The following is a 24,680-nucleotide window of genomic DNA, read 5'->3' on the forward strand; positions in this document are numbered from 1 at the left end:
AAGTACATTCAGCAACATACATATAAACATAAAATATGGGAGCTGTAGATTAAAGTTTATGAATACAAAGAAAATATGTGAAAGCAAAAGAATCAGTTTACTATTCTGAACTATACCATATAAACACCAAATGTTAAGGACATAATTTAATATCCCCAGAACTTCATCTTTCATTGTAATAATCAAGTACCTTCCATACTTCTGAAGCTCTTTTTCACATTTTCCTTCCCCACTCCCTTCACCAGCCACCATCATCCCACCTTTTTTGAATTCCTCAAGCATGGCATCAAGCTTGGTGTCATTGAAGACAAAGTGCAGTGGGTGGTTATAGAAACGTGTGATGGTCTTGAGTGGAGTGCAATCATCAGGATCCACAAAAGCTAAGTCTTTGACAAAAAGAAGGTCCACAATATTAGAGCGGTCTCCTTCAAAAACCGGGATACGTGTATATCCACTCTCCATGATTTCAGACATAGTGTTGAAATCAAGTACAGCTTCAGCAGTAATCATGAAGCAATCCCGGAGAGGAGTCATTACATCCTCCACAGTTTTGGTGCGCAATTCCAGCGCTCCTTGAATTATATTCAATTCTTCTTTGACCAAATCATTGTAAGGATCAGTGACTCTTAACATTTCAAGTAGCTTCTCACGGTTATAGACAGTACCAATCTCTTGCCCTAAAACACAGTCCAGCAGTTTGCTGACTGGATAAGAGGCTGGAAAGGTCATCATCATAAAGAACTTTGTAAGGAAGATGGTGTTGGCACCCACAGCCAGACCATGCCGGGAACAAATAGCCTGTGGCACAATCTCACCAAAAATGACAATACCAATGGTGGATACTACCACTGCCACCAGTCCAGAACCTGCAATGTCATCGAGCAGTATGGTAAGGGTAGTATTGACCAATACATTACCCAAGAGCAAAGAACAGAGCAAGTAGTTGCCCTGGCGCCGCACAGGCTCAATGCGCTTAGCATAGTTTTTTTCTTTTTCTGTCCCACAATTCTGCACAATACGCAACTCCATAGGATCAAGAGCCATAAGTCCCAGGTTGAGACCACTGAACATGCCAGAAAGACACAACAGGAGGGAGATGAAGATCACCTGAAGCCAGAAGGGTAACAAGAATTTCTTCTCCTCACCTACAATCATCTTGGTGTCCTCACCATCATGATAGATCCAGGTTGTCTCAGTCCAGGGCCCTCCATCAGGACCAATAATGCCACCTCCACCACCAGAGCTCCCAGCCACACTCCCCGCCCCTCCTAGGATAGCAGGGGAAGACACAGAGGTACACAAGTAGTAGGACTTGCTTTTTTCGGTTTTGCGCAACGGCTTGATATCAATCTCGATAATCCCCGAGGTACGGCGGTTGAGGGTAATATGCGGCTGGATGATTATATCCGATGTCCGGATGCCGCAACGCTGCGGGGCCGACGACATGGAACTCACGGGGACCGGGCCATCTTCTTGCTCAGCTGGCGGCCGCCTGCCTTCCCCTTCCCTCCACCGTTCATGCTCAGTGAATGCGATGCGGGACCAGGTCTCGTTATTGATATTCTGCCCGTAGACCCGCAGTTTGACATGAGTTCTCTCGCTCACCCGGAGCACTCCCTTTTCCATAAAGGACACATCGTCCGTGTCTTCCAGCCGTAACCCTATTATCACCGTTTCCTCAGAATCAGATGCCCCGGGCAACGAGGAGGAGGAGGAGAAGGAAGAGGAAGAGGAAGAGGCGGCGCGAGCGGGCTGCTCTCCCAGGCACCGGCTGAGGAGAATCCCTAGCAGCAGCGGCAGCAGCAGCGGCGACCGCGGTAGCATCCGCGTCTCCCTTTCGCCGCCTCCCCCCGGCCCTGCCATGAGCCTGGGAGCAACCGTAGGTAGCGGCGCGGCCGTATTCCAGTAGAAAAAGGTCAGTGGTAACCTGGCCACATTAAACTGAGCGACCTCATTGTGCCAGCGCTTAACGAAGACAGCAAGTAGCGAAGTCCTCGACGGATGACAAGCGACTGCCGGGCCTGGGCCAGGAGCTGCTCCAACCCCTACCCCGAAGGGGACGGGGAGGGGGGGGGGAAAGAGACCCGCGCGTGCGCATCAACCAATGAGGTGAATACAAGCGAGGCAACGGAGGGTGCAGATAAAGAGCAATCGTCCAATCAGGTCGGTCATGAATACAAGGTGGGGACGAGGGCTAGCCGGCCGGTAGGTCGGCCTTCCACTTTTTTCGTGGTTGGGGGAGGGTGAGGAGAGAAGTGCCCGCGCTACACATTGAAGCCGGGGGAGATTTTTTTGTCTAGCGAGACCGGCAAGGAGAATCGGTTTATCCTGGGCTTCTTCCCAGAATCCACGAGTTTTATCCAACCGATGTTATCCCTGCCTATGTTGTTGATCATTACCCCGCAATATAGCTCGAGGGGGAGGGACATCTCTCTCGGCCTTCTTTCCTGTTAAAAGAGCGCGTGATACTTGTGTGTATCTCAGTTTTAACAGGAGCGAACAAAACGCCAATCGGAAGGGAGGACGACGGAGATTGGTGAGAAGATCAGCCAATGGGACGGAGAGTTTACTTCCGGAACCGGGCCTCCTTGCCCTCTTAATCGCGAAGCAAACTCCGCTTGAAGATGAACTATGCTTTAGGCGGCTGGTTTCTCGCTGCTCTAGACTATGTTTGTGCGTGCAACTTTCCCCTCCCCTTCGTTTTCCATCCGAATTTTCCTAGCGGCGTTTTACTCGCAAGAAATACTTTCTTACGGCTCTTCTTTTTTCAGCAGAAAAGTACCAACACGAGTTGTGCTGCCCGACAGCCAAAAACCTAATACGCCTGAGTTGGGAAGGTTGCTCATTGACCTGTCCTTTAGCTTTAATTATAGGACAGTTCAAAGGCAGCGACTGATGGATTCCCAGGGTTTCACTTCGTTTACTGCCCAGCTTCAAGCTCCATGCCAGGAGACTAGAGCTATTTCTGTCCCCAAGAAGCCAGTTTGTCCGTGGTCTTTTGCCCCCAAAGAGCCAAATCTATGAGGCAGAGGACCAGCGGAAGGAAGAAGCGCGTTTGGCCACTGAGAGTGTCTCTGCCTGGTTATTTGCAGTCCCATCTCCTGCGTTGTTGGATAGAGTTCACTAGAATTCAGGATCTTGGTAGACCCATATTAGCAATGACTATTCAAATGACTGAGTTCTAGTGACACTTCTTAGACAAGGAGGGATTATGAGGAGCACCGGGAGGGGGAGCTTTCTCCAACCTTATTCTGCACTCCTGGACTGAGCTTTGATATATCACCTAGGCTAGAAGGAAAAACTGGCAGAAAAGTCAATTTTACTCCATCTTCCCAATTTTGAAAATAACTGCTACAAAAGAATGGAAATTGGTGTCTGGTTCTGCAATATCCAGATACATTTCACGGAATACACAAAATGACACTGTTCTAACTGCCCCAAAGTAATAAAACCATAAAGTACTAAAAGCATTAAAAGCATACAATGCCCTTATTTTGGACAGAACCAGAAAAGTACAGCTGATAAAACATGACTGTTATTGCTAATTTAAACCAATAATTTATGCAAACAGCACTAGTTTTTTTTAAACAGTACTACTGTTTCAAAATGCATGAAAGGGATGTGTCCATTACAGCTGAAAGTGGCCAATGATATAAGAGCAGATCCACCTAGCCCTTATTCTGTTATTGCCAACATAGTGAAACACTGTAGAACGTATGTTCTGCAAAAAGATATTTATTGGAAGAGGAAAGATATTACTTTAAATCTAGAACTCTCTCCAAATGAGAAGGCCTTTTTCATGAAGACATGTCCTTCAAAACAATTTGTCTTTATGTCTCAGAAGGACAGCAGGGTGAGCTCTTTGACTAAGTTCACATTAAGCTGATTTATAAACCATAGTTTATAGATCAAATAGCATTCATAAAACACCCTAAGAGAAAACCAAACCATACATCATTACTTATTACTGTGTGATAAATTTGTATTTTGAAATATGGACTTCAATGTATTCTGTTGGGAGCCGCAGATTACAACAAGGTCAGCTTTGTAGTCCTGCTGAAACCCAAGTCACTGTCTGGAATAGGAGGATAACAGAGGTTTTAAAAAGGATTATACCCAGGCCACCTCTCCTGAGCCATGGACCTTGTTATGCCTCATGATATATTGAGGAATTGAGAGAAATTAAATATATCAAGAGACATCTACGGTAGAGCAATGGCTCCAACATTTTGGACACAAGGGACCAGTTCCGTGAAGAGATGTTTGGCCATGGACTGGAGGGGGCATGGTTGCGCATGCTGCCTGCATCCCACGTATGGAGCTTCACTTGTTTGCGTGGCCCAGTTTCTGGCATGCTGCTACCAGATGCCAGTCTACAAGGGACCCCTGATCTAGAGCACTACTGGCAGGAGATGGAGAACAAACTTGACTGAATATGGGTAAGAGCTACTATTAAGGCCCACTTCATAATTACTCATGTGGCAAATTGGAATTACTTTGCAGAAATTGCATCTGTGAATTACTTAGCAACACTCTGTAAGATGACCTGGTCCCTTCTGGGTAAGGAGGACTCAAATATCTATCTGCAGTGACACACTGAGGAATTGCTGATTTTCTAGAAGATAAAGCCACTCCGATTCATTTCCCGTTGGATACTAGTGTGGACACTGGTCCAGGGAGATGCCTAAGTCCTTGTCCAGGTATCTGGCAATGGGTTTCACCTGTTGCTCCTAAGGAAGTGGGCCGGATTTTAGGGAATGTGAGCTCAGCCATCTGTTTTAAACCCACATCTCCCAGACTGGTAAAAGTCTCCTGGCAGGTGATGCATGGGTAGTCAATGCATCTTTAGATGGGTGTGTGTGTGTGATGCCCCAGTCCTTTAAGGAAGCTGTGCTTGAGCCCTTCTTAAGAAGGCATTGCTAAATCCCATCCTAATGGACAATTTTTGTCCTGTCTCCAATCTTTCCTTTCTGGGGAAGGTTGTTGAGAAGGTGGTCATGCTGCAGCTCCAGAGGATCCTGGGTGAAATAGATTATCTGGACTCTTTTCAGGCAGAGTTTAGGCCTGGTTACAGGACAAAAATTGTATTGGTTATGCTTTTTATAGATGTAGTGTGTCCACCTTTGTTCTACTTGACTTCTCCATGGCCTTTGATATCATTGACTATGGTATTCTGGAAAGATCCCAGGATTGGGAGTTGGGGGCACTGTGTTGTCCTGGTTCATTTTCTTCTTCCAAGGCCATTTATTTAGCCATCTCTCAAAATATGCCTATCAGCTTTGCCTCTTCTTTTGCTTCTTTCTGTGCAAGCTCACAACAAACATGCCCAGTAACAAGAATTTTTATGGCATTACCATTTTGTGTAAGTCTGATCAGCTTAAAAACAACAACACAATCTCCCTTGTAAATGATTTGACATGTGGCAAATGTGTGGTTTTAAAAAGATCCCAGTTCAAAACTGCTTTTATTTGCCAAAGCATTTGAAGTGGTGCAGTTTGGGTTGCTCTGTTCTGATATTTATCTTGGGCTGTTACATAAGGTTTTTATTTATTACTTTATTGGATTTGTCATGTAAATTTTATTCTGGACATATTTACTTTACACTGCTCTACTATCCTCATGGATAAACACTATTAAAACATATTTAAGACTAGGATATAAATATTCAGGGATTTTAAAAATATTTCCTTGTGAAATTCATTTGATGAAATTTATATGTTTTTCGAACACTCAGATTATTTTGTAGTCTGTACGTTAAACAAGCAGCCTGTTCTAATTTATGAAAAGCCATAATGAGTTTAGTTTCTTTTTAGCTTATAATATTATATAAATCTGGCCATGGAAGTTTAGAAACTGTGGCTCATAGTTTAGTACCTGTGTGAACAAGTCATCTGTGGTTTATACAATAAACTATATTTAAACAATGCATGTTTTTGCATACATGTGAAGTAGATCTGAACATGGAACACCTTTTTTACAAGAAAATTCTTCAAATAGAATATTCTTACAGTGCACAATTCAAGCATGAATCTCATAATGGCAGCCAATATTCCAGCATGGATAAAATCAAATCAAACATACATTGAAAATGAAATTCTGGAAGTTCTCCCATACGTTTTAAGTGAATTTTGTGGAGATTTCCACTAATAACATAGAACTTATACGCTACAGATATTCTTTTAAACTGCACGTGTAATCTATTAGACTCATGGTCTCCCAATTTCTGCCTTACCCACTGTACCAAACTTGCTTTCAAAAGATATATAAATATATCTTAATTATTGTTGTATACCATCCAGAGGTGCTTTTTGTGAGGTGGGCCGCTGTACAAATTTGGTTGAATGAATGAATGTCTATTCTGGATGATTTGATAACATTTTTCAGCATTTGCCTCACAAATATGATGACAGAAATGTACTTTTTTTTAGATCCTAAAGTTCTCTTCTCTTTGCTACTATTTGGGCTGGTTGTTTCCTTTCTCCAGTTTGCTTATTATGGCAGCATGTCTCCCTCTGCTGTCAATATTAAAAACCAATAGCACTAACACAGGAAGATTATGCAGAAGTAAATACTTGGTCCAGTAAGGTTTAGGACTGCAGTTTAAATCATCATTGATGGAAGCACCAGGTTTTTCTGCAAGGAAATTTTCAAGATTCTTCTTCCTCTCTTGCCTCGGTTTTAAAGTCCTGGAAGTTTTACTTTAAAATGGCAGTCAAAACCTCAATACAAAGCGAAAAAAAATTGACTACTCATCATGCCTAGGTATGCTGTGTATAGAAGGAAGGGGAGGGGGTATAAATGCCAAATTTTTGCAATCCTATCATTATCATCCACCATATGCAGAGGGAGAATGTGTGCAGTAGAGAACCTCTATGGCAGCGGTTCTCAACCTATGGGTCGCGACCCCATTTGGGGTCGAACGACCATTTTACGGGGGTCGCCAAACAATGCGATCCGCCATTTTTCCTCCTCAGGGGGCGGTGCCACGCATGCGCAGCATGTCTGTGTGACGGGGGTCGCCATCACACAAAGGTTGAGAACCGCTGCTCTATGGGATTCAAAATTCTAGAAATCAAGATATGACCACCCTTTTTACTGCACACCCAATTTTTGGAATAGAACCCACAGCTTGTCATTCAAATACCAAACATGCCTTACCTTTTTATCCTTCTGGAAGGCTGTGATGACCTGGTTCTTCCCCCCAAGCACTGGGATAGGACACAGAATGAGGTAGGAAACTGGTCCTTGCCTGGAGGGAAGGGTACTTCTATTTTTATTTCAGTAATGGCCTTGAATTTTAAGGGGCCCAGAAAGCAAAATGTTAGGATCTAGCATTACAAACATGTTTGAAATCAGTACATCCTACTGGCATTGTTGCAGAAAGTTGTAACAGCTTTCAACGTGCTGCCCTTTGGCCATTCTTTCCTGAAATTGTTTACAGCTTTTCTGGCTTGAATTGTAGACAGGGCAAATCCAGAAACAGATATAAACACTTAAGAATGTGGTTTTCATGGATAGCAGTTTCTAGAGAACACTCAAAGGACTTTTATCAGTTACTTGCATACAGTTATGTTACTGCTCTCAGACTGAGGCCACCCAGCTTCAAGTCCATCATCCATGGAAACTCTTTCTAATCCCATCCTGAGGGTACCAAAGCTGTAATGGGGATAAACGTTTAAAGAGATCCCATGTAAACTGCCTTGAGCTCCTGGAACAAAACAGAAGAAAAACCTAACAAATAAAATATACCAATAAAGTTTGGCAACGGTTCTCAGTCTAGTGATGGAAATAGGCAGCAGAGAGAGGATTATCTTTGCAAGGAGAAAGCTGTTGTTGGGAACAACCTGTTCTTCCTAATTTGCTCAAAACAAGTGGAGCAACATTAGCCTTAGCCACCCTTTTCCATTACATGTTATAAAAAAAACAAAATAGTTGGAATTTTTTGCTTGATGTAGGACAGCGCTCACTTATACAAATCTATATGAGGGCATGGCAATTAAGGTCTTCAGCTTTATTCATCCATTGTCCATGAGTGCTTCTAAAACTTTAATTGTACTCTTTTGGTTAAGCAGATCTCAAACTGAAAAAAACAATTAAAAATTAAAACCACAATTTTCTAGTAGGTTAAATGAGCGCTATGAAGATAAAGACTTGTTTGCAATCAGGCTGCTTTTTAAGAAGTGAAAATATGCAGCAGTGTTGTTGCATTCTTATCAGTGATTTTATGAGGTTCTGCAATAAAGTAATTAAAAATTAACTCTAACAGGCTTCAGGCACAATGCTTCCTGCTTTTTATATGACCCCCTGCTTTTCATTTGACATTTCTTTATTGCACTCTCTTCCTGGGGATTAAACATTTAATATTGATAAAGTGACATAATATAAAAATAACTTCACAGCATATAATTCAGGATTTTCATGAGATCAAAACATTAAATACCAATAGTACCATAAATGAGATGTTTTGTTTTATTGTTCAATAAAAACCCTTTGAAATGTTAATTTTGTTTTTTAAAGGTAGAAGTAGTGAATTAATTATATTTGCAAGGCATTCATACTTCTGGTCTGGCCATTAAAATACTCATGTAAAATATGAATGAATTTTCCATATATACATGTCAGAATTGTCAAATATATATTTAATTCAAGAGCAATATTAATTCCAAACTTTGAAAACCAAAGGGGGGTTCTGTGCAAGACCCCCTGATGATCCACTTAGAATTGCCAAGGTTGAGCTTAAGACACTCGTTCTCCATCCAGGACCATGCTGCCTCCAGATGCAGCAAAATATCTTGATAGCATCACTTGGCTGGGGCAGGGTAGAGAACTTTAACTGATTATTACCAGCATAGTGATGATATCTAACCCTGTGCTGATGTCCATCCTCTTTAGTTCATTTCATGCAGACATCTTTCTCTGTTTTTCCTTGCTTTTTCCCTGCTATTGCAAGCTCTGACATATCATCCCTGTGAATCCTGACTCCATTACATCATCAGCAATTTATCCAGTCAACTGTTTAATTTTAAAGTGTAATTTGAGAATTTTACTCCTAAAATGGACTTCAATCATGTCGGTTCTCTCTATAAAAGGAGAAAAAAACAGGATTGTTCCCTGTCTCCTTTCTATTTCTATAATTTGGCTCCTGAGCATCCTATCACTGACCTGTTCAATTTCCCATCAAATTTTAGCCAGTCTTTTGTCCAAACTTTTTTCCACAGTTTCAAACTTAGCTTCTAGAGATTGTGTCAGTCTTTTAATGATGATGATGATGATGATAATAAAGTTGGGAGGGACCTTGGAGGTCATCTAGTCCAACCCCCTGTTCAGGCAGGAAACCCTATACCATTTCAGAGAAATAGCTGTCCAGTCTCTTCTTAAAAGATTCCAGTGTTGGAGCATTCACCGCTTTTGGAGGCAGGTTGTTCCACTGGTTAATTATTCTAACTGTCAGGAAGTTTCTCCTTAGTTCTAGGTTGCTTCTCTCCTTGATTAGTTTCCATCCGTTGCTTCTTGTCCTGCCTTCAGGTGCTTTGGAAAATAGCTTCACTCCCTCTTCTTTGTGGCAGCCCCTGAGATATTGGAACACTGCTATCATGTCCCCCTCATCCTTCTCTTCATTAAACTAGACATACCCAATTCCAGCAGCCGTTTCTTATATGCTTTAGCCTCCAGTCCCCTAATCATCTTTTACCCAAGTCATCAAGACTGATTTTGTCAGATTCAATGGGAAAGATGATCATAGGTGAGCTTGTATATATTACAGACAAAATGGAAAAATTCTCCACCTGAAGGCTGCCAGTTCTGGTTCTTTTTTATTATGAAAATTCTATTTTTTAAAAATAGTATAATATACAGCATGCATTTTAAAAATCTATTATAAAATGAATTTTTAATTCTCTATTTAGAAATTAATTTTAAATATCTTAAACTTTGGAACTGAAGAACAAAGTGATGTTATATAACACATTGTTGATTATATACCTCACTAGGTTTAATTTCTGTGAAAGTCTAAAGAGCAAAATATTGCTCACCTGTTCAGATGCTTGGAGATATGATAATGCTTTAGACTGGGCAGAAGTATAATCTGTTTATTATTCCTTTTTCCCTCTTGCAGTCTTTTGCTGTTTTATGCTAGTCAGAAAAAATGTAAGTACTGTTGCAGAGCAGGTATCACAAACCTATGCACAATACAATCCTAACTAAAGTTACAAGATTGATTCTTACTGTCTAGTAATATTGTCTCAATTTACCAAGACTATCTTAACATTTTCCAGAGGTATGCCTAATTCATATGTGCATATATATTGCCAGTTCTTTAAACTGTATGCCATGGCTATCAGATTTGAGCTGCAAAATTCTGGACAGCTACAAAGAGATACCTATGTCAGTTATTTGCTACCATCTGAATTATTGTAGTCCTATCTGGATTATTGTAGGCCTTTCTGGTAGCCCTGCTCTGTATTTGATTCTTATGAGATAATCCATTAATTAACATAGTAAAATGCAAAATTTGCAATTATATCAGTAATATAAACAGTATTACATCAGTCACAGCACAGACTCATTAGCCAGTAATTACTAGGTCACATAGTTAGGTTTCTGCAATTTATTTAAAAAGCTACCCACTTTGAATTTGTTGTGCATACTAACCCAGTAAACCATGATTTAAAAATCAGAAGAGTACACACAATATGGACTGAAAACCAGAATAATTACATTATGATTTAGCTTGATGGTAACCTAGGCCAACTCTGCATAGTTTTGTCTGAAGAGGCTGCACCACATTCCGTATACTATACTGTGTAAACCACAACTTCAAAACTAGTAAAAAAAAGTATTATTTACCCCCTATCATTGTAAAAAATACAAAAGAAAAGCTGGGGAGAAATGCCCTATCCCTTTGAGTTTATAAAAGACTACAATGTCTGTTTTCCTGATTTAGGTAACTAAAGTTTAACCACAAAGTCAGAAAAGGTGAAGGAAGTTTAAAAAAAAAAAATTCTTGGCTTTCACTGACTTTCTAACACAGTAGATGATCTGGCATTTAGGAATGGCCTTTTTACCAATGCAGGCTTAAAGAAATACGGATAAAACTCTCCAGGAATCTCAACAGGAATTTGAAGACCTGCAGTAAGGTTTCATGTCTTTTTAATGAAGCTGGTTTTTACAGGCATCAGCGCTTTCTTTCTTACTCTAAAGAACATCTTTGATGCCAAAAGTAATTAGATGAAATATTCCAGCTAGAATATTTTCAGAAATATTTTTTAATACTAGTAAATGGAAGAAAGAACAGAAGACAGAGTCTGTTTAGAGATTTACTTTATCTTTTTTTCTGGTTCCAATATCAAACAGGTCTTTATTCTGTCCTTTCCTGTATTATTAATCAGTTACACACTTTTAAGGGAGAAAAAAACTTAAACTTTCAAAAATATACCAGCATTGATACCATCAGCTTGATTGCTCTTATTTTTCCATTCAGCTGAGAGACATGGTACAAAATTGAATGAGGATCAGGAATGGAGATATAAATCTGGAGATCATCAGCATATTGATGATAGCTCACCCCAAATCCTTGGATCACCTCACCCAATGGGTCTAGGGCCTTGGCTGCACTCACTTTATGCCTTCTCAACCCATGCACAGCTAGATTTCCTCCTCTGTTGGCCCTCCCCAGCGATTCTCAATGGCCAATGACCATGTTCATAAATAGGCTGGTGACCATGGAACAAAATGCCAGGGGCAAATGATGCCTGGGAAAAAGGGCCAGGCCAAAGGGCTGGGGGCAGAGGGCCAGGGGCCCATTAGTCATGAAAAATTGCTGGGGGAGGGCCAGCAGAGGAGGAAAGCTAGTTGCGAACATGCTGAAGCATGTGGCTGGGGGCAAAGTGGGCATGGCCAATGGTGGGCGCCTAAATTTCCCATTCCGCTCCCAGTTGCCTCATCTAAATTTTGAAATAGAAGGAGCGATAACTGAGCCCTGGGGCATACAATAAAGTGGGGGCCACAGGTTGGATCTCTAACCCTAATTGGAATTGACCCCAGAGGAACAAGAAGAACCAATACAAGAGTGGTACCCACTCCCAATTCCCAAAATCAGTCAAAATCAGTCCAGAAGGATATGATCGATGGTACCAAAGACCACTCAGAGTGAGGATGGTCACACTGCTGTCATCTCAGTTCTAAAACTGGCCTGAAAAGGTCCAGATAATTTGCTTCATCCAGAATCCTCTACATCAGCCATGAAAATATCATCTCCACAACGTTTCCCAAATAAGGGAAGGTTGGAGGCTGGGCAAAGGTTATCTAAGCTGGTTGGATCAAGCAATGGCCCCTTCTGGAGAGGGTGCACCAATGCTTTCTTGAGAGCCAATAGAACCATACCCTCTCTCAAGGAATGATTAAACAAAACCCAGACCTTTAACCAGCCAAAAGAGACAAGGATCTAACACAGAGATGGCCAAAGTAGTAGCAGCAAGAACCCTGTCCACTTTCTCAGGTAGTCCCTTATAACACATTTTCATTTGCACCCAATTACAAAATATTCATCAATTAAACAGGACATCTAAAGGTTATGATTTATTATTGTATACATTATCCTGTTTCAAACCATGCTGTTTTTTCTTGTGTATTTTTTGTGTGTGAATTCCAGGCTGAATATTGTATCTTTATTTCAAAATTACATTGTAAGACTAAGTAGCATCCACTGCAACTTCAGTTGCCTTTTTTCATTCAATTAGTTTAACTGGATCTTCAGATTCAAAGATGAGATTAATGGCATAATTTCAGTTACAAAGGCAGATGTACAGCTTGTATAACTATGCCCCAAAAGGCTATTTGCTATTTTAAAAAATAAAATAAAATTTGAAGAAAAGTTTTTGTCCCTTGGTCACTACATATGTTACCTTCCTCAGAGACAGCTCATGGCCTCAGATTGCTGATCTTTATAAGTCCCCTCTGAGGTAAACTAAGCACTATATCATTAATGAAAAGTCACTTCAAAAGAATCATAACTGAACAGGGATTTTCAATGTGAAGATTTAATTCCTTTATTCAGTGCAAGGATGTATCTATCGTTCATTTACAGAGCTCCATAAATTATGTTTTTGTTTAATTTTCTGCCCATTAAAATCATTCCCAAATTATAATACTAGAGTGCATTTTTGCTTCCTATTATGCTCTCTCTCTTTACTACTCTTTGTAAGTCAATTCATTTTTTTAAAAAAATCCTAATTTTTCTTATTACCCAAACAATTTGGGCAGCCATGTCCATCAACTAAAAAAAAGTAATAAAAATGTAAAAAAAAGAAGCATGCAATTTGGGCAGCCATGTCCATCAACTAAAAAAAAAAATGTAAAAACAAGAAGAATCTTTCTGCTTTGCTTAATTTCTATATAAGAATAGTTATATTAATTGTATCAATATATTATTATTATAAAATATAATATATATTAGTATATTAATTAAGCTATCAAAATTAAGCATAGTCTGTTATCCAAAAAACACCAAAAGATAAAATTAAAAAAGTTGTATATATCTAAACACTATGTGATAAAACTTATAATTAATAATTGATCTGCTTATCCTTTTTAGAATGGATTTATTTTTAGAAAATAAATTAGTTTTAGTTCACATGCTTAGTGATTACATTTGAGTCAATTATTAACAGCTCCAAAAATCACCAGGAATTAAATAACAAAACAGCAATAGGCAAAAATAATGACTGTACAGCAGATGGGGCTGTTGTATATTTTAGAACTGCATTATGGAACAGAGATATATATTTGCAATGCCAAATCAAACTAAGGGCTCTCACCCATTTATTTATTTTTTTGGCAGAATAGGAAGCATATGTAGAGCAGTACACACAAAAATGTTATATTTAAATTTTCTTTGATACTAGCTATGTTAGCTGTCATAGACATTTCAAAGGATTGCCGTAATATTTTAGTTATATCTGATAGAGAAGAGTCAACAATTGTAAAATGGCAATAAATGACAAAAAAACAGCAAGTACATAAATTGCGGAAATTCATGGAGAAAGTGTGTTGAAATTTTAAAAAAAGCTATGTATTAGACCAGTGGTTCTCAACCTTTCTAATGCCACGACCCCATAATACAGTTCCCCATGTTGTGGTGACCCCCAACCTCTTATACATCACCGGGTACCAGGGGCGTGGCCAAAGAGGGAAAAAATGGCGGACAGCCTTGTTTGGTGACCCCCGTGAAATGGTCGTTCGACCCCAAATGGGGTCCCGACCCACAGGTTGAAAACCACTGTATTAGACTGTGCTTCTGTTCAGTTTTAATATGAAAAGTAAAAAGTAACTATCTCATGAGAAACAAAACAGACTGAATGAAGTACTTACTTACAAATGTAAATGGAAAAAGAAGAAAAAAATAGGATTGAATGATTGTGGTTTGAATACAAAAGGAAGTAACCAAAATTTCCTTGGAGTACCTTGGAGTAATATTGGGCTGGACTTTCTCCTACAAGATATATCTAGAAAATATAGCAGCAAAAATCAATGCTAGGAACAACTTACTCCAGAAATTATGTGGAACTAAATGAGGAACTTCAGCTGCCAACATCAGGTCATCAGCAGTAGGGCTAGCTCATTCCGCAGCTGAATAGTGTGCCCCTGTATGTATTGAAAGCTGCCATACTATAAACTAGATATCAGAGTCAACAACACCATGAGAATTATAAGTGGATTAAAACCATTTTGACTTGCTGGCTTCCTGTTCTGAGTCTCATAGCACCACCAGCTTTACGAAGATAAGATGCACTAGTGAGAGAATACAGAAAAATTATGAACAACTCCCTCCTACCAGCATTTATCAGCCATAAGGTTCAAATCCAGGAAGCCCCGACTGGCACTTGCACATCATTTGCTCAACAAGATTGATTCCCAATAGAAAGCTAAGTGGGTTGTTGAATGTCTAAACGTAGGAAGACATACAAATGACTACATAAAAAAGGTGTCAGCAATGGTCAATCCTGAATAGAATTTGCACCACAGGCACAGTTTTTCTTAGTTTTGCTCTTGAATTTTCCTTTGTAAAATTATAAACAATTTTTTTATTCTTATGAATCTCTTTTAGCTATGCCCTTCTTCAGGTTGCTCCTTTATTTTTATTTTTTTCAAAAAAAAATGTCACTGTATTCATGACAGAGGATAAAAAATAATTCTAGTTATTCTGTCTCCTCTATTCAGTTTTACAAAGCAGTCTTGTTTCCTTTCTCTTTTGTTTCTAAAATTAAGGAACAACATTTCCCATCATACGTTAAATTTGACTACTGCAAGACTTAACATGTCCTGGATGGATGAAAAGTAGGATGTAATAACATGTTTTAGCCCTTACTCAACATATTTAAAGTTAATCAACAGCCAATTTTGCAGTTTTTTTCTGATAGCAAAACCTGAATTAATCCATATATCTAAGGCAGTTTCTATGTCTGCAATTATATTGCTCTACCTATATCTGTACCTATATATGCACACACGCACATGCACACACACAGAGTATCAGTTGCCTCAAAGTGCAACCATTGTGCACCTTCATTCTCCAATGAAGAGAATGTATTTTGCTTAAAAACTAAAGCCATCTGTTTGCTTCATTTCATGCCCTTTCTCTCATATATACAAAGCCAATTAGAGTTTATTAAATTGTATTTTATGATTCTATAAAGCACTTTCAAACATGGGGAGAGATTATACTGTCCTTGGCATTTAATTAAAATTCTGCTGTACTCTCAGTCAATTTGAAAGCTAAATGCAAGGTTAGATGCTATGCTGGAGATGAAACCACAAGGCTAATATTACAACCCAAGGAGAGTATATCTGCAAAAGAAGAAGAAAAATGGCTGAAGCTACAGATAATGTCTATTGAGACCCTAATCTTAAATGAACAGCTGTGAGAAACTCCCTTGGATTGCTTATCTGAATGGGAGTAAATACTCATCTCCTAGGACACAGATATTGCAAAAGACACTGCAAGAGTTTACTGATATGACCACTGTCAGAGTTTGGAATAAATCTATACCAGCTACCCATCTTCCCTTCTGACACCTTCCCTTGTCTCAATTATTAACATTTTCTTTTCTTTCCTCTTCTGCATTTAGAAAGCTAGAGGGGAGGATGAGTCAATTTCCTTATTTGACATATAAATTGATCACTTGCAAAGATCTAGTTAAATAATGCAGCTGTAGGGCTGCAAGCTGCCTCTTCCTCTAGATTTCTACAGTAATTACAAGAGAATTATCCTTAAATTATATTTCTCAATGTAGACATTAAGCCTTGAATGAAAATGCTTGTTTTTTCCTCCACATATATACTGTGCATACTAGAAATTACAAAAATTAAGCTTGGGCACTCCATGGATGGCATTTTAACTTGCATCATGTTACAGGGATAAAGTAACTGGTTTGCACTAGACTTTTTGAGAAAGAGTTAAATGTTTAACAAATCTCTAAACAGATTCCATTTCTTATCTAAGAAATGCCTCTGAGGCCTTCAACATCTCCATCTTTCCTAACATAAATCAATAGGCACAACATTATCTTTCTAGGCCACACAGCTGTTTGACTTCCTTGGGAGAGAACAAAAATCTTATAGATAGACCATCTGCAAAATCAGGCTGAAGGATAAAGGTCAAGATCCAGTTAAGCATACTGGATGAACTGAAAAGGTCCTGGGGAATGTGAAGCATCGGTGCATTTTCAAAATATACTATTATGGATCACACAACATTCTTTCCTTTTTCAGAGAGTTTAAGCTTCATTTATGCTCATCAATTTCTTCCAAATATAAATGTATACATTCCAAATAGGTTTACATATCAAAATAAGTGGGTAGACAGATCTATCCTAATTTCCTCACTATATGTGTTTTCATAGCAAGGGGGAGAAAAAGCCTGTCACTATTAGGAGACACTATTAGGCCATTCATCAGTTCAGTTTTAAAAGCAGGTTGACATGAAGGCAATGCACCCTTGAGTTTAGCAGAGATGGAGGACAGATATGGAAAAAGTTCTTCCCAGTGGGAAATCACCATGAGAATACAGCAATGAAATGCTAGCAATGGATTGACACAAACCAAATGCAGTGAAGATCTAAATAACTGTGGAGAGTATCTGTGGAATTTAGTAGACATATTGCGAGCTGGACAATATTTTTGTTTTTGTTCTTCAGCTTTCTTGGCCAGGTTCTTCTTCATGCAATTTAATATATTTCTTCAGACTTTGGCCTTTGTCATAATTGTATAAAACAAACACATGGCAAGCTATAACAGCGGGCAATATGTTCCTGCTGTATCCCATCTGTTTTAAAAGGTACTATAAGATAATTAGGGAGATTTTTGGTTATTATCAATCTATGGTATTTGCTTCCTGATTCATTTGCTAATATGGTTTGAATATCTTATTTTGTGACTTTCCTTGGAATCTTCAATCACAAAATAGCACTTCTTTGCCAAGTAAGGAATAAAGATACATAGAAGATGATGAGACTGAGATTCTTGGGCTGGTAAACCTGGAATCTATATTCCTCTATGGCAGAGACTGGCAGGTATATTTCTTTAGAAGGAATTATTTAGTAGCACGTGTGTTAAAAAGTGTTTTTTTTTTCCTGAATCTCCCTGAAATTAGCTTCAGTAGATAACTTTGGATTCTATTATATGGTAAAAGGAGGACAAAAGTTGCTCTGTTCCTATTTTCTGTGTTATGAACAATTTCAGACATCTGTATCATGTCCCTCAGGAGATATAGCACCTTGCTGTCTTGGCTGTTTTTGGAACCTATTCAGGGTCAGCCCTAATTAATATTTGAAGAAAGTATGGCTTAGGAATTGCAATGCTGTTATCTAGTTTGGAAAATGTAAAACTTTGCAGAATGCAATTGCAAACCCTAACAATTCTGACATTCTCAATGAATAGCTTACGCTTATCCTCTCTTGCACTATATTAACCTGAGCAGAGCAGTAGGAGGACACTAAGACACATTCTTAGTAGCTCTCCCTATTTAGGACAAGTTTAAAAAATTCTTCACATTTGCCAATATGAAAGCCTTCATCTCATATTATCTCTGTTCCTCTCTAGAATTTCATATACAGTATATCTTCCTTTCAGAAGTTCTGTTTCCTTAGTGTACAACAGCAACTGTCCCATGTTTTAACCATTTTTTTGTCTGTCTGTCTGTCTGTCCAATTGCTCTCCTTAATCTAGGAGGAGGCTTCAGGAGGACCTGAATTTTGACAAATGGCTTGATACAGATTGGTCAAAAGTCACTCCTAATTTTTTTACATTATATATAGGTACCTTGAAAATAAGCCTGGCCAATAGCTGACAAGAAGAATGAGGACTCTATAGTGAAACAAAAGATTAGAAAACCCTACCTTTATACCAGAACAGGTAAGGACAAGTTAAAACTGCTTAATACATGGCTTGGGGAAGAAATGACAGATTGGGAATAAGATAAAGGCAACATCATGCAGATATGGCAGGATCCTGATGCATGATTGTCCTATGGCTAGTATAGGACACGCACAAGCTAATTCTCTACCAGCACTGTATAGGACAGGATAAAACTTTTTCTACATCAGTTGAAAATATTTTGCTCATGAGTTGGCAATAGTATACCCTGACTGTTTTCCCCGCAAGAGAATGACTAAGGTCCCACGTAGGCTTTAACTAGCTTATTGAATTATCCACAAGGGATAGTTGCCCAAACCATCATGACCAGTATAAATTCAGCCAAGGACTTATAGGAAAAGAACACATATAAAACAGAGACTCCATGGTATCAATGCACCTATTTTTTCTGTTTTGTTTGTTTGCTTGCTTGCTTATTAGACTTATAAAATTTGAGAGGGGAGAGGAAATCTGCCCCATCCAGGAATTACTTTTTGCCACCAGTTGGTATCATGATTTGCACATGGGCTAGATCAGTGGTTCTCAACCTTTTTAATGCCGTGACCCCCAAATGGTTGTAAGTCGAGGACTTTCCCTGCCCGGGAGCGCCATGCATGCGTGGTGCCGCCCCCTGCGCCAGCGTAGGCATAGCTGGCAAGTGGCAGAGACGGCGCAGGCTGACCACCGGCTGGGCCACCAGCTGGCCCAGCCCAAGGGAGGTAAGGCACCCGCCGGGCCCCACGCGCGCCAGCAACCCTCCCTGCGCCCGCCGGCCTCCCACCTCCCACCCCTGGCGCTCTTTTACTTACATTTTTAGTAGTTGATCACCAGGGAGGGGTGGAAGCTTCCAGACAGCTTGCCTTCGCTGCGGACAACTTGCAGCACCGTTTGCAGAATGGGATTTTTGGCAGGCTCAGCAGGGCAGAGACAGCCTGGACAATTCCTATTGGCTTTTGAAAGCCAATAGAATTAGACTCTATTCAAGAGAGTCTATTCTATTGGCTTTCAAAAGCCAATAGAATAAAAGGAGTAGCACAGCTAAGGAAAAAGGGAAAAAGAATGGCGGACTGCATTGTTTGGCGACCCCCGTGAAATGGTCATTCAACCCCAAATGGGGTCCCGACCCACAGGTAGAGAACCACTGGGCTAGATACACGACACACTAAACCAAAATCAAGCAAAGAAACTGATGATTTGTGCAATTTTTAAACCAAAAACTGTTATTTACTTTAACACTTATGCAGATAGTTCAAACTTTACCTTTAATCCTCTCCCCCAAAGATGCCCCAGCCAAGTCACTTTGTTTTAATAAGACAGACATTAATCACCACAACAGAGGTAACAGGAGATAAATGCTCACTTAGATACTTTAAAAAACAAGTGTAAAAGTAAATTTCATCTTAAACAGAATAAACAATTTTGGAGTAAGACAATAGTTATATTAGATCCTTTCCCCTCCCCTGAGCAGAATTTGGGAGGGGTGTCCAGGTAGTTCTCCTTACTTAAGCTCTCTTGCAGTAGACCAGAACTGGACATGTGGGTGAAAGGAAACCAAACTAAAAGTAAGATATTGTACAGTCAGCAAGTTTTAATACGTTTCAAATTGCAGACAAAGAAGCCTTCCTTCTTCTCCTATGAAAACCAATTGTTAGCCTCCTGTAGACCAGCACTAAAATATATAAGCATGGATGTCTGAACATGTCTGTTCTGAAAGTTATTGCAAGGGATGGAGGAAAAAAAGTCATTTGCATAAAAATATATCACAAATGCTTGCATTTACATAATATGCTAAGCCATAAACTGTTATTTATAAGCAAGCCCAAACCAATCATATTACAGCTTAGTAAAAATGTGTAGATCTAAGCAATGTAGATCTAAAAAATGTGTAGATCTATCTGGAATATACCGTATATTCCGGCATATAGGGCAACCCGGCGTATAAGACGACCCCCAAGTTCGACGCCGGGTTGCAAGACGATTGACGCTAAGTTGCATGCCTAGAAAGTCGTCTTATATGCCGGAAACTACCGGTATTTCCGGCATATAAGACGATCGACGCCAAGTCGCATGCCTAGAAAGTCGTCTTATATGCCAGAAACTACCTTATTTCCGGCGTATAAGACGACTTGGCGTACAAGACAACCCCCGAGTTCGGATGCTGTTTCAACGCTCTCAAAAGTCGTCTTATACGCCGGAATATACGGTATGCCTATTCCAGTTATATATGTTTTCTTCTTCTATCAGCTTACTGATTATATAGCAGTTTTCATCATTCCATCTGTTTAAATAAAACACTCAGCACTTCTACCTATTCTAATACAACTCATTAAATCAATATAATAAATCAAACAATAAAACTGCATATTGATAGCAACATTAAAACTAATACAAATAAGCATCCAATGTAAATTTCCTCCCCCTTATACAAATATTCCTTACTGATTAACTTAGCTTTTTACTATCAGCCAAAGTTTATTCCACATGCTGTGATGAATAGAGCTTCCTATTCAATCCTACATAGGTTTTACACATTCTACATCTTTTCCATTTACTTTAATGAAATATCATGTAGATGCTTGTATAGATGTGTTTCATATAATTACACTTTATTTTGAATATTTGAACTTTAATTTACTACAATATCTACCAAAAATTAAATATGCATAGAATATTAAAAATAGCATGTCAGTTATTCTAATTATTACTGTTTATGAAAACCAGCATTACCAAGAAGATAATAATTAAATAATTTTAATATTATAATGAAACTATTTGTTCTGATATAATTCCTGTGTATAAACAAAAGGTTTGCAATTTTATAAGGAAACCAGGAGTACTTTTTAAAAGAGGATTATGAAAAACATTACTAATTAATGAATTGACATAATGAATATATTTTGAATGCATATTGTAGCTCTGCTTTTAGTTGCTTTTAAAATGGCCTACTATTGTAGACATGCAGTATCTCCAAGACTCTCCACAATCAAATCTGAGCAGATTACTAATTAGGCAGAGAATTTCTTAATGACACCATGGTGAATTCAAGAAGCATAGCAGCAGTGAAAATGTAAGAATGTTTCTTAAGGCGAAACCTGACAACAGATGTATCACCATAAGGAAATATATATAACGTAGCCCTAGATTTGTTTCATTACAGTTTATATTCACATAACAGATAATGCAACAAGAAATAGGGAAAAATAACAGAATTCTATGTTTACTTCAAAATTATGCTTATATATTTATTGCTATGTACAAGATTATACTCTAAATGTAAGCATTGTTACAGAACAAAACATGCCTTTTTAAAAAAGAAACTTGCTTAAATTAGGAATTTAAAGCAAATCTAAGTAAGTAAATTCCCAGGTTTCTACTCAAGCAGACTATGTCCTCATTAACTTAAGATAAGATTGGAAGAAACAAAGAGTCCAGACCTTGAAAACATGTACTTTCTTTGAAGTTAGATATTCACTCTGAGCTCCTCAGAATGTCAGTGAACAGATTTTGCAGGACAGAAAAGAAAAATATTTAGGAAGTGCAATTGTTAAATAGCACCATTCTCCTCTACCACTCTGGCCTCTTAGCAATGATGGAATTATTAAATCAAAAAATTATATACACATAGTGGCTGCCAGAAATCATGCACAGTTTAATTCTCTATCAGTACTGTATAGGATAGGATAAACATTTTTTTACATCAGTGGAAAACATTTTACGCATGAATTAAAGATAGTATGCCCAAAGAGTTATCCTTTTCAAGAGAATGGCTAAGTTCCCATATTAAACAAGGCTTTAACTAGCTTGTTGAATTATCAACAAAGGCACAGTTGCCAAAACCATCACAACCAGTATAAATCCACCAATATTATAGATGTAAATAATAAGTGCAGGAATTTCAACTAGACATGTACAGATAGTCGCCAACTTACAACCAAAATTGGGGCCAGTACTTCTGTCATAAGTAGTTGTGGTCATAAATTCAGTCAGACTCAGTTTTACAACAATTTTTATAGTGGTCATTAAGCAAATCACACAATTGTTAAGCAAATCCAGCATTCCCAATGGACAATTTTTGTCAAAAATCAACAAAAAAATATTGCAAAGCATAATCATGCAGAATGCTGCTAATGATTGTATATACAAGCCAGCTGCAAAATGCCAGCATTGCAATTGTGATCATGAGGTGGTGCGACGGCTGTAAGTCAGCAGTTCTCAACCTGTGGGTCGCGACCCCTTTGGGGGTCGAATGACCCTTTCACAGGGGTCACCTAAGACCATCGGAAAACACATATTTCCGATGGTCTTAGGAACCGAGACACTGCTCCTCTATCCGTCTCCGCATGGCTTTGAGCTGGAGGCCGTTGCAGCGCCGTATTCGTTTTCGTCAAGCATCTTCTAAGGGAGGCTGCGCTGCTTTGCGGCCCTTTCCATGGAGGAGGCTGAACTAAGCTCTGCCGGCACTGTCGCCCTATTGGCGCTCTCTCTCTCTCTCTCTCTCTCTCTCTCCCCCCGCCTGGGCGCTTCTCCAACCAGGCTGGGCGGAGCTGGCGGAGCGGCCTTCCTGCCCCCCCTCCCCAGCCAGCTGGAGCCGGGCAGGCCGGCGACCTTCGGAAGTGAGGCGAGGACAGGCAAGGTGCACTGAACCACAGGTGCTGTGAGTGAGTGGGTGGCATCAGTGCGCGCTTGAAGAGCCCTTAGGGTTGGGGGTCACCACAACATGAGGAACTGTATTAAAGGGTCGCGGCATTAGGAAGGTTGAGAGCCACTGTTGTAAGTGCAAGTACAGTCCCAAGTAACTTTTTCCAAGGCCATTGTAGTTTTGGATTGTTATTAAACAAACAATTGTAAGTTGAGGACTATCTATGTTTTTTTATGATCAGTGATCTATACTATGAAAAGCATTTGCACTATAAATTTATGACTTTTCAAACAGTCTGAAAGGAGGAAAAATTCATCTCTTGAAATACTCAAAACCAGAACAAGAAATATTTGATTATTTAGAATGATATGAATTCTTAAAGAAATAAGTGCTGCTAAAGAGAAACTGGCATCAACACACAGAAACTGTCATTTAATACACCGATGCATCTACCCTCTCCTAAAGGTAGCATTTGTAATTTAAAAATTGTCCACATTTCCAGATCAGATGGGGCATTACATCTGGGAGATGACTTCTGACTCAGTCTTATAGTGCATCTGTAGAACAGGGAAAGATATTCTGTAAACCCCCACTGTGTATTTTCTTCTACTCTTTTCCAACTGTTACCTCTTACAAACTCTTCTCTTCATTTTAGCAGATGGCTCAGCTGATCACGCAAATTTGAAGACTGTTCAACGCTGTGGGAGAGTTTAACAAGTGGATATAGATACTTAGCTATAATTGCTGAAAAAAAAGACTTCCACAACATAAAGGATGCATCTAGCTGTTTCAGAATAAAATAAGGAGGCACATGCTGTTTTTATCCGTTGAACTCCTCTTCCCAAATTATGTAATATAATGGTGAATAGATTGGAAGAATGGGACATAATTTATTTTTATGTGTAACAAATATTACTGTTTCAATATTTAATATAGAATTAATTAAGGTAAAAAGCTTACAATTTACTTATAGCAAGAAATGTCACCTGTGGGCAGATGGTCGGCAAACAAATTTAATAAATGTGAATGAATACAAACAAAATATTAGCTATAATATATAAACTATTAGATTACTACATATACAAACTTTTGAGTACACATCATTTGCAGCTCATATTTTTCTGATAGAAAGAGAGGAGAAAACAAGGAAACTAAGATGAAGTACAATTAAAAGTCATAAAAAAGATGCTTATTGGCAGAATGAATTTGATTAAACCTAGTCCTTATATGAAATACCTTTCCAATACAATCATATGCATATTTACTCAGAGGTAAGTGCTATTGTGTCCAAGAGAGCTTGGCCACTACTGTATTTATTCCAGAATGCAAGCTTCAGTAATAAAGAATCTCTCATAAAAATCAGTAGGACCAAAAAAAATATGGCAGAAGATGGGAAAAGGCAGAGCAATTCCAGATCTGATTTACTTTCTTGTCACCATAAAAATCACCTGAGCTTTCACTGATGTTTTTTTTTTTCACATTTTAATATATGTTTTAAAAAGCAAGGTATTTAATGTAGCATTAAATCATTGTAGTGTTTAATAATATTGAATACTGAATATTAATATTTAGTATTTAATAATACAAAGTGCAAATTAAGTAAGCTGTGTAAAGAGGCAGCAAAATCCTAACT

At 38.9% G+C, this 24,680-nt stretch overlaps 2 protein-coding genes and 1 long non-coding RNA gene across 15 annotated transcripts in view; 1 reads left to right on the plus strand and 2 right to left on the minus strand.

Annotated features, from left to right (window-relative positions):
• The window catches only part of CNNM2 (cyclin and CBS domain divalent metal cation transport mediator 2), a 121,861-nt gene extending 119,969 nt beyond the window's left edge, over positions 1-1,892 (minus strand). For 9 of the 10 annotated variants that reach the window (XR_005558913.1, XR_005558914.1, XR_005558916.1 and 6 more), the window contains exon 1: positions 261-1,892. Coding sequence is in view for 6 of the 10 variants with exons in the window: in XM_039361732.1 (XP_039217666.1) it covers positions 261-1,863 (1,603 nt within the window). In the remaining 4 variants the exon portion in view is untranslated. The remainder of the gene's footprint in view (positions 1-260) is intronic. The other variant, XM_039361731.1, reaches the window with a different exon arrangement.
• A 133-nt stretch (positions 1,893-2,025) lies between these two features.
• On the plus strand, positions 2,026-23,841 carry LOC120316309. 2 transcript variants are annotated; one of them, XR_005558917.1, is made up of 3 exons: positions 2,026-2,163; positions 18,312-18,408; positions 23,706-23,841. It is a non-coding gene; the product is annotated as an uncharacterized LOC120316309 (long non-coding RNA). The 2 variants fall into 2 exon arrangements; XR_005558918.1 differs by having other exon boundaries at positions 23,703-23,832.
• Positions 3,720-24,680, minus strand: part of BORCS7 (BLOC-1 related complex subunit 7) — a 39,523-nt gene continuing 18,562 nt past the window's right edge. The window contains exon 6 of one of the 3 annotated variants that reach the window (XM_039361753.1): positions 3,720-7,708. In XM_039361753.1, the coding sequence (XP_039217687.1) occupies positions 7,612-7,708 (97 nt within the window). In that variant the 3' untranslated portion in view covers positions 3,720-7,611. Of the gene's footprint in view, positions 7,709-21,550; positions 24,169-24,680 lie in introns of those variants that run through there. The other 2 variants (XM_039361754.1, XM_039361755.1) reach the window with 2 other exon arrangements.

Source organism: Crotalus tigris, unplaced genomic scaffold (assembly GCF_016545835.1).
Source record: "Crotalus tigris isolate CLP2741 ecotype Arizona unplaced genomic scaffold, ASM1654583v1 scf7180000019328.220996217465:2438092, whole genome shotgun sequence".
NCBI classification, from domain to species: domain Eukaryota; kingdom Metazoa; phylum Chordata; class Lepidosauria; order Squamata; family Viperidae; genus Crotalus; species Crotalus tigris.